This window comes from Gossypium arboreum, chromosome 7 (genome assembly GCF_025698485.1).
Source record: "Gossypium arboreum isolate Shixiya-1 chromosome 7, ASM2569848v2, whole genome shotgun sequence".
Classification (NCBI taxonomy): domain Eukaryota; kingdom Viridiplantae; phylum Streptophyta; class Magnoliopsida; order Malvales; family Malvaceae; genus Gossypium; species Gossypium arboreum.
The window spans coordinates 7,942,127-7,956,686 of NC_069076.1; the positions used below are offsets into that span (position 1 = coordinate 7,942,127).

Genomic DNA, 14,560 nt, shown 5'->3' on the forward strand with positions numbered 1-14,560 from the left:
AATAAGCAACTCATTAACAAATTTTTGTCAATGTTTACCACATAATCATAATTTCACTGCAAGCTGTCTTCCTGAGCAACAGTCACTAAATTATTTATAACTAGAGCTACGAAACTCCAAATCAAGTGCCGTTAATTTTCCCTGAAAATAGACTCATATATCTTCTATCCATAAAATTTTTAGAATTTTTGGTTTAGCCAATCAATACCAGATTTTTCTCAAAGTTTCCCATGTTTCACTGTTTGACTAATCTGACCACCCTTCATTACGAATCAAATTTCTCATTGTACAGAATTCAAAATATGTTCTTTTTATTTCATTAGAAACTAGACTCAATAAGCTTTAATTACATAATTTATGTAGCTTCTAACTCATCTTCCACAATTTATGGTGATTTTCCAAAGTCACGTTACTGCTGCTGTCCCAAGCAGATTTATTACCAAATCACTCTTTCACACCTAACTTGCATGCTTGTTATTTAAACATGTATATCACCAATCAATCATCACATATCTATGATTTTACTTAAGTATAATCTCCATTTCATCATTTTAAAGCACAACATGTTAGCTGATTTTTCCCTTTTAACATCTAAGGCACATGCATGCTTATTTGTTTGGCTCAACTTCACCTATCTTCCATTTTTCATCAAAAGAACATGAAACAACAACCATTTCCTTCATTTTAATTCATGACTAAATGTTCACAACACAACTAAAAATCAAAATATACTTCAAGAGTTAAGGTAGAATCAAGAAGAACTCATGAACCTCAAAATAGAAGCAAGGTACCAAGAACTTACCTTCAATTTTCCTCCTCCTAATGACCAAATACTCAAGAGCTTTCTCCTCTCCTTTCTCTTCTCTAACTTTCAGCTATGATGAACAAAGATGGACAAAACTTTGTTCTTTTCACCCCTTTTTCTTTAATAAAACTTCATATTTCATCCATTTAATTCTTTAATACAAAAGACATGAAATTCTTATCATGAAACATTTACCTAACCCATTATCATGAAACATTTACCTAACCCATTATCATGGAACATTTACCTAACCTATTATCAATTTGTATCAATTTGTACCATAAATTATGGATATCAAGTGCACATTTTGTCTACAACAACATGATGGCTGGCCACTTCATGTAAAATGGGAGGTTTGTCATGCAAATCCTCCTATTTTGCACTCCTATTTATTTGGTCACTTCAATTTAGCCTATAGCATTTTCAAACATTTTCACATAGGTCCTATTTCATAATTTCACCCCCTTTTTCTTATGGAACAAAAATTAACTAAAATTGTCGGGTTCTATCTTAAGTTTGGGCTTTCTAGAGGCCCACTAACATAATTAAACCTATGCCAACATTCACAGAATTCCCAAAAATTGGGGCGTTACAATGCCAACTCGATACTTTATAAAACTTTATATTTTAGTCCTAAACCAAACTCGATTTTTCGAAAGAGCTTTCGTAAGCTCATTTAAATCTGGGATTTGATTATATAGCATACTGTAATTATGTATTGAGCATAATAGCATGTGTAGACTATTTAATTGAATTGGAAATAAGATCATAATTGCTTCGGTAATAAATGTGACATCTCGTATTTAGGACCCAACGATCAGATCGAGTATAGGGTGTTACACTATCTTCTATTGTCATGTTATTGATTGTTAATACCACGTCAACACATTTTAATGTCATTATTATAAAGGTACCAAAGTGTGACGGAATTGAAGTTTAAGTACGAGTTAAATACAAGTGACCAAGTTCCAAGATGAAATATTTAGGGATAATATTTGATGCACTGTTAGTATATTAGTATATAAGTTTCATGCACAATCAATTAATAATATTAAGACACCTCATTACTGTGTAAAATAAAAATAATGAAAAACTTATAAATATATATTAAAAGTTTTATTTAAATATGACTAAAATTTAATTATAACTTTCTCATCTTCCTCATTATATATCGAAATACTTTAAAATTCTAAATATATATATATACATGCCAACAAAAGACAACCCTGTTCAATTTAAAGCTACACCTTGTTGATTTAGTTACGATATTAATTATAAATATAATTATAAGGAAGACATACCATGTTACAAATTCCAAACTAAACCATCATTTTATTCCCTTTTCCCTTTACCTCTAGTTTATCATTGAAGTTCTCTTTCTCTTCATTTACCTTGAAACAGAGTAAACATGAAGTGGCAACCTTGACTTTGCAACAGCAAGCAGCGGTTTTGCCAGAAAGGAATCTTTCTTTCCTTGACAAAGATCAATAGTTCCCTGATTTTCCGGGATACTCCAATGGAAACCTTGCAAAAGCCTTGCAAACAACATGGTAGTCATTGAACTTCCAAGGACCACGCCGGGGCATCCTCTCCTTCCTCTACTGAACGATAAGAACCGCAATTCTGGCTCCGCAAGCACCACTTCTTCGCCTGTATTACAATCCTGGAGGTGAAGTTCTGGCTTGAACTTGCATGGCTCGTCCCTAACTTTAGGGTTCCGACCGAGTCCTACCCGGCTAAGGATGACATTGCTACCCTTAGGGATGAAGTAGTCGGCCACTGTTGTATCGGTCAATGACATGTGAGGAACGTTAAATGGGGCGATGGGATGGAGTCTAAAGGCTTCTCTTGCGCATGATTTGATGTAGTTGAGTCCTGGGAGATCATACTCTTGTACTAACCTATCTTTTCCAACCACATCATCCAACTCATCTACTGCCTTTTGTAGCATCTCTGGTTTGTTTAACATCTCCGCAAGTGCCGCCCATTCTAGGGCGTTTGATGGATTATCCAATGTTGCAATCATAGTTTCCTGAAAATTAGTAAAATACTTTATGATTTGCTAGGGTCGAGATATGATTCTCAATTAAGACGATAATCCGTATATTTATATATGTTTTGATTGGGTTTAAAGTATATAATTTTGTAATTTTTAACACCTAATAATATAGTTTTATTATAATTTTACACATCCTATATTTGTAGATCATGTAGTCTTAAAAACAGTTAGAGAGGAGGAGAAGCGTACGTTAATTTGAGCTTTGATCTCGTCCGTTGAAAGTAGCGGGATGTTACCATTTTCATCAGTCAAAGAAACCAAAACATCAAGCAAGTCTTGGGGTTCATGTTTTCTGCCATCTCTCCATTGTTGAATCCTATCTTCAATTATGGGATCATGATACTTCTCCAAAACTTTAGTTGCCTCTTCCATAACTTTCTCATGCCCCTCCAGGTCGAGGCCTCTCAAGAACGGTAAGTAATCGGATATACAAAAGGAATTAATATGAGCAAGAATGGTGAAAATGGCGTCGACGTACTCTTCTTCCTCAAAACCAGGTCCACCATCTGCTTTCCCTTTTCCCAAGTATCTCCTATTAAACATCATCTTCCTTATTACATTGCCACAATAGTGTCGGGCAGCCAATCTTAAGTTCACAAGGCCGCCTTCATCACTATTTTTGCATTGGTTAAGCACGTAACGCACGAGGTTATCAGCTTCTTCACCTCTTTTCTCATGAAGCCATCGATGTGTTGCCTGTGAAAGCACCTCGTTAGCCATAACTCTCTTCATTTTCTTCCACTGATCTCCCAAGGGTCCAAAACCTGTGCCTAAGTAGCCTTTTGTTAGGACATCAGTGGCCATGGTAAGGGGTCTAGAAGCAAAAACAGCATCCTGTTTTTTAAAGAATTCGAGACTGATTTCAGGACAAGTGACGGGAATCACATGAACATTTCCTAGACGAATACAAGCAATTTCGGTGTTCATTTCTTCCATGAACGAGTGTATCCAATGAGATACCGATGTTTTCTTCTTGTTTATGATGAATTCAGGGAGGTTTCCCACAATAGGCCAAGGTTTAGGGCTTGGCGGAAGAGTAGGTTGCTTAGGCTTTTGGACCATGCCTTGCCATTGGAGCTTGAAGATGTACCGCAAAGCAAAAGTGATGAAAACAAGTAGGATGGAGAAGCTTAGCATGGTAGAAGGAGCGATGAACATGAAGTAATAGATTTGCATGGCAATATCAGATTTCTCTCGCTATATATAAAAGTTTAATACATCAAAAAGGCACTTAAAAGATTCAGATCCAATTAAGCTACTCTCATCACCGTTTTCATGATTAAAAATTATTAAAAAATCAGAAAAAATAAAAAATAAAAATCATAAAATATAAAAATATTGAAAAAATGAGAGTTGATATAAACTTATAAAAATTATTAAAAATTATAAAAATATAAAATATTAAAGACTTTGAGTCAACCTGGTCTTAAATTAAAGGAGCAATTTTTTTATTTGTCACTTCTTTTTATGAAAGTTATTTAGCGTGACTTGAACGAATAAGTGATGAGAAACAGGTAAGCATGAATGTTTTTTTATTCTATAAACGGTAGTTAGCACGATAAAATTAAACCCTTGTATAACACAAGTTTAAGCATCTCCCTTCCAAGAAAAGACTTAAGCATTTAACATAAAAATTAATTTTAATATGAGATCATCATACCATAGTGGGTTTGTTCGGCAATATGGCATATATTAACCCTTTCTACTTATTATATATTTGCCTCACTTTACTAAATTTTAATTTTAGTTGGGAGTTTTTCTATTTTTTAATTTATTTGTGTTTGTAATAATTTAATTTTATTTATTCAGATATATGTATATTTATATCTAATTATGTTATAATAATTCAATTTTACTATTCGAAATTAATATTTGTGTTTCTACTTTGATTGTGCTATTAGTGTAAATTTTGGGATGTGGAAATGTTATTGCTACTATGTTTAAATAAGTTATTGATAATATAATTTTATTTTAAGTAATTAATTTAAAATAATATTATTTAAAATAACAAGTATACTTAAAATATACGATTATTTTGGTAATTTAAATATTATAATAATAAAATAATGATTAATCATTAATAAAGCATTTGTGTAATAAAATGATACATTGTAAATTAATACTTTCTGCTCTTCAATTTTATTTCTTTCTTAATAATCAATAAATTACCATAATAATTCATATATTGTATATTTGATATAAAGACAGTGTAAGATATTAGTTTATATAAAATTATATATAAAGCTATTATATAAATAATTGAAATTTAATATTTAAAACTAAAATAATATCTTTTACTTTACTGATTAGAGAAAAGGTAATATTTTAAATATAAAATAATTCAATATAATTTTAACATTTTTATGTGTTATCATGTAAATCAACAATATAATAAACAATAAAGGATATATTGATTAGTTCAAAAAAAATTTAACTAATGTTTTTATATATACTAGTTTTTAAATCACTTGTGTTGCACATGTATTTACATGTTTGATTATTTTATTAATTATATGTTTTTATTTCATTTAATTAATGTAAGTACTTTTAACTCAATACTTTATAATTTAATCCAACTAAATACATGTTTTTCTATTTTCTAAAATAAATATTATTTGTTAAATTAATTTTTAATTAAATAATTTTCTCAACCTAATTCTAGTTCCTTTAAAATCATGGCAACTTTACATAAAAGAATATTTGAGAAAATAACGGATTCACAATAACCAATTAATTTAATTTCATTTTCGAATTTCAATTATTTAATTAAATAATAATTCAAAAACTTAAATTAATTCTTAAGTCATTTTCATACTTAGTTAGAAACCACATTCATTTCCGAATGTAACTCATTTCTCTAACTTTGTCATTTCTATCTATTTTTATTCATTTAATTCAACATGCAATTCATTTCTGGTTTCAATGAGCAAGGGGAGAGAGCGACTGGACATATGTAATTAGAGCTCAAATGATTTATAATTAAGTTTCAACTTTCTGCCTATTAATTATAAACTCATTTAGTCACGAAGTCGTTCCACCATAGTATCGTGATTGAGCTGTCCCTAATTACATACTGTTATGAAACTACTCGATCAGTACTCGTCCAATAACCTTGTCATAAGTGTGTTACCTTCATAGGATATCCTTAATAAATTCGTTCTCCCAATATGATCTTATTTTATCTCATGGTGACCATTACATCTATGTCTCTATCTTTGGAAGTCATTCACTTTGATGCCCAAGACAAAGCATTTCCCCAATTGGACTTGATAGACAACATCTTAGTCTTTCGATCGGTTTACTCATTTCCGATTAGACTAAAGACATGTTTAGGTTCATATACTAATATAAGTTGTCTTTCCGTATTACAATCCAGCCACGTAATACTAGGAGTGAGCATTTGACCGAATCAAGTCGAATCGAATGAAAGTTTTTTGCGTTAATTGAGTTGATGAGTCCTATTTTATCATCCTAACTCGATTTGAAAATTTTTCGAATTGATTTGAGTGAAATGAAATTTGAGTTGAGTCAAATTGAGTGAAATTGTTCGAGTTAAATTAAAAATTAAACATGTCAAATTAAATTCTTATTATAGTATAACTAATTTCATGTTAGAGCACATAAATTTGACCATATATATTTGAAAGGGACTAAAAGGTATTTACATGAATTTGTTATTTGAATTATTTGAGTTATCCAAATTTTAATATTCAAATTTTAAAATTCAACTCAACTTGAACTCAAAACTCGAAATTCAAAATTCGAATTAATTATTCGAATTTACTCAAATAACTCTATTTTATTAACTTGAAATTAGAATTTTTTTCGATTTTTTGAATCAAATCGAGTTTTGCTCACCCCTACGTAATACCGCTTAATATTAGTTAAACATTAGATAACCAGTGGGCTAATATTTGCTTCCATTTTGCTTTGCATGCAAAAACCATTAAGGCCAATATACAAAGGGTATTAATGTAATTCATAAATAATTTTATTAAACTAATCTGTTCGAAAAAATTACAAGTATACAAAAGAATATACTACACTCAAGGCACTAGATCCAACAGAGTTGAGATAAGATATTCGTAAAGAAGCGCATAGCAACTTGTAAGTCATGCATCTCAAAAGAACTATGATGTAAATTGATTTGAAGCCTTATTCCTAGTGGTTGGGCATGGAAAAACTAAATTTGTAACAAAGTGTTTAACTTTCTAGCAAGTGAAGGCGACACGCCAAGTTCCCTCAGCTTGTTGCAATCTATTATAATTCCTAAGTGGAAATGGGAGTGAATTGTCATGGATTTTGTAATTAGATTGCCTCTCACCCTAAGAAAAAAAGGATGGTGTTTAGGTAACTGTGGATATATTGACTAATTCGACGCATTTTGTTCCTATTAAAACGGATTGTTCTTTGGATAAATATGTTGAGCTTCACATTTCAGAGATAGCGAGGTTACATGGTATGCCTACTTCCATCATTCAATAGAGAACCACGATTTATATCAAGATTTTGCAGGAATTTACATGAAGCTTGGGCACTCGATTAAACTTCAATATAACATTTCACCCTCAAACGGATGAACAATCAAATGAGTGATCTAAATTATAGAATATATGTTGAGGAGTTGCGTTATCAAGTTTGAGAAGAGCTTCAACGTACCTTCCTTTAGTTAAAGTCACTTACAACAACATTTATTAGTCAAGTAAGATGGAGCCTTTTGAAGGATTGTATAGTAGAAGATGTAGAACACATTTTTGCCAAACAAAGTTGAGTGAAAATAAGTTAGTGGACCCAGATTTGATACAAATGATTGAAGACAATGTGAAGATATTCCAAGACCGATTGAAAGTCACATTTAATCAACAAAAATCTTATGCTGATTTGAAAAGAAAATACATTGAGTTTAATGTAGGCAACAAGGAAGTTTTAAAAGTATATCCTTGGAAGAAAGTTCTCTAATTTGAAAGAAAAGACAAATTGAGGTCGAGATTCATGAGACCTTATTGCTAGAGTTAGATAGAATTCACAATGTTTTTCATGTCTCCATGTTAAAAAAACATAAATCTGACTCGTCTCGCATCATAACTCATGAGGGAGTGAAAATTTAACCTGATTTAACTTATGAGGAGACCAGTCAAGATTCTGTTCAGGAGATTAAGGAACTCCAAAATAAAGTTGAAGACTAATCTTGAGAAAGCAAGAGGATAATGAGACAACAGCATCCACAATTTTTTTATTCAAGTAAAGTTTTGAGAACAAAACTTTTGTAAAAATGAGAGAGTTGTAGCAACTCCAAATTTTGATGCCATAATTTGGCACATTTCTAGGAAGTGTATGAAAAATTCACGAGAACTGAAATTTCATTTAATTAGTTAAAGTGGAGTACAATAAGTTTTCTCAAAAGAAATGTATGAATTAAATTGAAAAACAATAAGAAGAAAAGGATTAAAATAATTTTTCCAAAAAAAAAAAAAGATAAAGATGAATGTGAATATTATTAATATTAAAAACGGTATTTTAAACTTTCCACAAGAGTTTATATTTAGAATTTTATAAAATAGGAATTCATGAAAAGAATTTTTACCTGTTAGATTGAGTTTTAAAATCAAGGAATAATCTTGGACTACACAAACTTATGTTGACTTTGACCAACCCTTTTTAAAATGAAAAAAAGGAAGAAAAGGATGGGATTTTCCCAACTTCCTTGTATCATTTGGCCACCCAAAGAACAGAATCTTTCTGCTTGCTAACTCGATCCATTCTCTTCAATCCAACTAAAATTTCACCCTTTCGATTTGATCCTTTCACTAAAACCTACTTAAAAACTCTAACTTGAACTTATTTCCAACATCATCTTCTCCATTAAAACCTCGGGTTTCACTTGGATAATGAGAGAAAACTGAATGGAAGGTAAGAAAGTTGGTACTCTTCATTCCATCATATTCATTAAAGATATTTATGTTTATTAGATAATTGAGTATTTATTATGTGTATTCAATGTGAAGTTAAAGAGAAAGAGTTGGAGAAGGATGCTTCAAACAAAGGGAAAGAGAAAATAGTTGAGTAAAAAAGAACGTGAAAAGTTTTCTTCCATTTTGTTCATTTTAGAGGGTAAATTCTTATGGAAATCTCTTTACCTTAAAATGGATATTTCTATTAACAATGCTTTAAATAATTAATTAGCTAAGTAAGAAATTAGATATAATTAATTAATGATAATGTTATTCTGTGAAATTTGTGAAACAGTGATGATGAGGCTTAATATTGTTAATAATATGAAAATGACATGAATATTGTGTTATAGTTTGTTAGATTATTTGTTAAAGTCATGTTATTGTCATAAATAGAATTTATGGCTTGATTTTCTAGATAAATTAAAATAATAAGATGTTTATATGTAAATTTGAATATGAAGTGTAATCCAATACTTAAACTATTAGTATAATAATTTTTTTTATCTTTTAGTTAAAAGTAATTTAAATAATAAGATAGACATAATGATTTTTGGTCCTTTAATTTATAAAAAAATTTATTTTCGTCTTTCATTTAATTTTTGTCTTTTTAATCATTGAACTTGTATTATTTGTTAAATCACCTTAAAATAGATAAAAGTTAATGTTTGCTAACTTTTCGACATAGCATATATGTGGATTGTCATGTGTATGCCACATTAGCAATTAATTAATTTTAAAAATTTTAATAATTTTAAAAAAATTCATATTTTTATACTTTTTAAATAACTTTAATTTTTTTATATTTAAAAATAATTAATTGCTTATGTGGCATTCACGTGGCAATCCATATGTACGTCATGTTAACAAAGTTAATAAACGGTAACTTTTTCATCTATTTTGGGCTGGGTTGACAAATAACGCAAGTTTAAATGCTAGAAAAGGTAAAAAAATAAATTAAATGAAGAGCAAAAATAATTTTTTTTTGTAAAGTTGGAAGGTCAAATAAGTCATTACACCAATAAAATATTTATAAACTTGAATAGTTTTTTTTTTTTTTGGTGTATTACAAGAGGAGGACAAAGTACTAACAACAACTCGATTTGAACTCAGGCCACATTTAGGACAGTGAACACCCTAACTATTAGGCCGACATATGGGATTCATAAACTTAAATAGTTTCAACTATAGTGAGAGTGTAATTCAAAATTTAAAGAGATTTTATTTAGTCAAATTTTTATTAATTTTAATATAATAATATTTTCTTATGTTTAAGTAAGAAATAATTTAAAATAATATGATATTACTTATTTATAAATTTGAGAAGTGTAAGTGATAATAAAAATTAATTCAAGATGAATATATTCATCGGATTTTATTTATTTAACTTTTTGTATTTATTTCAAGTTAACAATAAAAATAATGAAGTGAAATTTAAAATGAATATAAAATGTAATTTAATTTTTATCAGATTTCATCTAATCAATTTGTTTATTAATTATTATATAATAATATTTAAACTATCAAATACTTTAAAACAATCATGTATTGCTTACTTATAAATTGAAAAGACTAAATTGCAATTAAAGTATAATTCAAGATTAATATAAAGTGCAATTCAATATTCATTAGACTTTATTTACTCAAATATAAATTTATTGAATTGTATTTATTTTTGATGTTAAATATAATCAATAAATTTGTCTATTTAAATTTTAATTAATAATATATTAATTAATAAGGAATTTTAGTGTTTAAAATTTAGCAATAATAAAATATTTTAAAAGGCATAAAATTTATATGTATAAATATGAAGGTTAGGTGACAATTTGGTCACCCATTTTTTATTTTGGTATTTAATTTTTTATTCTATTTTAATATCTAAATTATTTTTCCATTATGTATTTTACTCCAAAAGAAAATTAACAGTATTATAAAGCAAGCTACACATCCCACTAATAAGAACACGCCACATGGTATGTCTTTATATATGGCACTTGATAATGTAACATCCATTTAAAAAATATCGAAATAAAAAAAATAATATCTACTAATATTAAAATTCAAAAATTATATATAAAATTAAAAATTTTATTAAATTCAAAACAATTCAATATTTCATAATATATCAATTATATAAAATATAAAATTCAAATATATAATCAAAAATATATAAAAATTTATTAAGTTAATTTTTTATAATTTATCAATTATATAAAATAAAAGAATTATAAAACATTATATGAAATATAAATAATTCAAAGAAAAACAAAAAAAATTCTAAAATTTAAAATATATATTAAAAGTTAAAAAGTTAGTTAAACTTTTAGAATATAAAAAACTCAAAATTAAAAATATATTTTTCAATACAAATATAAATAAGTAAATAAATAAATAAATAAAACATATTTAATCTCTAAAAATTCATATACTTAAAAATAGAAATACAAAATTAAATGTCATCGTATCAATAGAGATAAATGAATGAACAACACAATCAACGGCACATCAACCGTCAACAGTCAAAGGCCATGTCAATGATGATATTAGGGGAGAAATAAATTATAGACAACCTTATAATTTCGCTTCAATTTTTCTTTTAAAAGTTCAACTTTAATTTTATACCTATTGAGAGAGGATCGATTCCTTTTGGAGAAGTCTTTAATGTGTCATCCTCAGGTCAACCGACCCTAACCTTTAACAATCGAAGGTATTGTCCTCACATCGGAATTTTGTCTATAGCTTTCACGGAGAGTAATGTACAATTCACGAAGGGGGCGTCTCAATTGGTGGAGATAAGTACTTGCAAAACTTGGAAAATGTGTCAGTATAAGGCTTGTGAATAATAATAGGGGTACTTGGTGTCCCACAGCTCAAACCACCTTTAAACCTTGGTTGATGGTTTGAGTCATGAGATTCACACGACCCATACTAACTCCTTTCTCGAGTCTTGCAGGTACCTATCTCCTCTAATCGAAACTTCCCCCCAAGGTGAACTGTACACGGCTTTCCATGGAGGCTAGAGACAAAACGTCGACATGGGGACAATCTCTTCGATTGTTGAGGGTCTAAATTGACCACTTCAAAGACTTCTCTAAAAAGAATCAATCCTCCCTCAATAATATCTAACCAAACTCGAGGCCTAAAATTATTATTTATACTATTATTTAAGTATGTGATTGAATTGGTGTCACAAGTCAATTCGATATCAATTCGATTAATGAAATTAATAAAATAATCTTACTTATTTTAAATAAATTATATTATTATAATGACACTTTTATCTTTTTCTTATTTAAAAACAATAAGAAATTTGTAAATATAGATATTTGAACTCATACAACCAGAATGTATAAATATTTTCTTTACCACTACAATGAAAACATTATTTATGTTTTTTTATACATTTCAATGTTATTACATAATTTTTTTCACCCACATTGTTTGTATGTCTATTCTTTTATTTTACTATTATTTAAGTGTGTAATCGAGTTAGTATCGCAAGTCTATAACACTCTAAAAATTTTTATGTTGAAACTCGTATCATACCAATGATAAAGTAAATAAAAATTCTGTGTGTTGGTTAAATGTTGATCATTTATTAATTAAATACCACATTGGGAAACACATAGAAAATTAAATTCATATACTAACGGTAAAAATAACTTATGGACTAAATTGCAAGAGAAAGAGAATTGACATGTTCAATTTAAGGGGAAAGAAAATGATGAAATAGTGAAGGACTTAATTATAGAGATAGCAAATCGGTGTGTCACAGCCATGGTGAAGGTAATGAACAAAATGTAAATTTACAGTGACTAAAGATGTGAGTTGCTAAGACCCTAGGATGTAATTAGATCAAACTCAAAATACATGTTAGTGGGTAACTTAATCATGGCCATTAATGGCCACTAATTTGATGTAAAACTACTTGTCACCATAAGATGAAAGGAAAATTAAGAATTAAATTTAATTAAAATTAGCTTAATTCTTTCTCTCCCACACCAATATAAAAAAGAAAGAATGGAAGTGGGATTCTCATCTTTTTCCCACGGCTATTAAACAAGAAGGAAGAAAAGAAAGAAAATTCCAAGTTCTTCTCCAAGCCGTGAGCTCAACTCAAGTGGTAAGCAATTTTTCTTTGAATTTTGGTTTAATTGACAGCGTGAAGTGATAGTTAAGTATGAACCCATTCACTTGATTATTGAATTTAAAAGGAAAATGCAAGGATGAACATGGTTGAACACTTAGAAACCTAGAGATATAAAGCTTGATCAAGTATGATTAATGGTTTTTAGACTTGGTTTTTGGTAAAAATGAGTTTAAAGTGGTGTAAATAAACTAGGGATGAAGTTAGACTTAAGATTTTGATAAAGGATGCTCATGACACCATTGTTGGATGCTTGGAGAGCTTATGAGAAAAAGGAAAAAAGAAAAAACTAGAGGCTTAAACATGTTTTTGGATAGCTTAAGGTTCTTAGAGTCGAAATTAAATTTGAACGGAAGGATAGTGAGTTATCTGAAAATCAGATCTTAAACACTAGGAGTTAAAGAAAATTTCTAAAATATTTTTACTTTTTTATATATAAAATAGATTATAGATTGATAAATTAGAGATATATATTATAACAAAATGTTGGATGGAAATTACATTGTCATGGAATCATAATTACGTACGAAACTTACCACAAATTCTGCTTAAATTCATATACGAAGACTCCGGCTTGCACTCTTTCTATTCTATACGTTACTCTATACGTGGACTTCTTTTTTGGTCATACTATACGTGGATTCCAACATCGCGTTTTAAAAAATTGAAAACTTATCAATTTACCTTTTTATTTTTCTTCATTTGAATTTCATCATCAACTACGAAATTAGGGTTAGAATTAAATTTTAATATTTATGATAGTAAAAATATAATTTCATCATTTTAATAGTTTATATTTTTATAATTTTAAAGGATTAAATCAAAATTTTATCATTTTAAGGAGGACTAAAGTGTAATTTTACCTTTATTAATTTAAAATTTTAAAAAATTAAAGAGCCTAAATAAAAATTTTCCATTTTAGGACAGGCCCTACTTTTTATAATGAAAATACGGACTAAAACGTTAATTTTTAAGCATCACCATAACCTTCATACTGGGGCAAAGCCAGAAAATTTTTTTAGGCTGGCCGGATGAAATTTTAAATTTTTATAGTTTATATTTTTATAATTTGTAAAGGATTAAATTAAATTTTTATAATTTTAAGGGGGGCCAAAGTGCAATTTTATCTTTACTAATTTAAAATTTTTAAAAAATTTCAAAGGCCTAAAATGAAATTTTTCATTTTAGGGGGGGTCGGGGCCCATGCTAGCCCCCCTGACTACGCCCCTGCCTTCATACCTTTTTGGATTTTTATGAGTTTTTCTATATATTTTTAATATATTTTGAATATTTTATAAATTTTAAATTATTTTTTAATATAGTATATTTGATAAATAATGTCACATTAACATAAAATACACGTTGGTTGTCATACATGTTGTCACACCAATATCGTTAATAAAATTATCTTTTTAGTTAGCTTTACAGTTAAAAGCAAGCAATTTGCTTAAAAAAATAAAAATTAAATTGATAAAAGATGTGAATATTAAGGACTAAATGTGAATTATACCCAAAAAAAATTTTATATTTCCGCGCCTCTCTTTCTCAACGTTTTCCTTCCTTTTGATGGTTTAATATGATAGACCCGAGTCGTC

At 28.6% G+C, this 14,560-nt stretch overlaps 1 protein-coding gene across 1 annotated transcript; it reads right to left on the reverse strand.

Moving 5' to 3' along the window:
* Window positions 1–1,941: 1,941 nt before the first annotated feature.
* On the reverse strand, window positions 1,942–4,034 carry LOC108475382 (isoleucine N-monooxygenase 2-like). The gene is made up of 2 exons (XM_017777345.2): window positions 3,054–4,034; window positions 1,942–2,837 (listed from the first exon to the last, which is right to left on the reverse strand). Exons 1-2 carry the CDS (start codon window positions 4,020–4,022, stop codon window positions 2,193–2,195), a joined length of 1,614 nt encoding a protein of 537 aa, XP_017632834.2. The 5' UTR covers window positions 4,023–4,034; the 3' UTR covers window positions 1,942–2,192.
* Window positions 4,035–14,560: the final 10,526 nt, after the last annotated feature.

Bases quoted from the DNA above. Each gene is read 5' to 3' on its own strand.
- LOC108475382 (XM_017777345.2), bottom strand. From the start codon at position 4,022: ATGTTCATCGCTCCTTCTACCATGCTAAGCTTCTCCATCCTACTTGTT. The intron at 2,838-3,053 runs GTACGCTTCTCC...ACTAATTTTCAG, and splicing joins AGATCAAAGCTCAAATTAAC to GAAACTATGATTGCAACATT.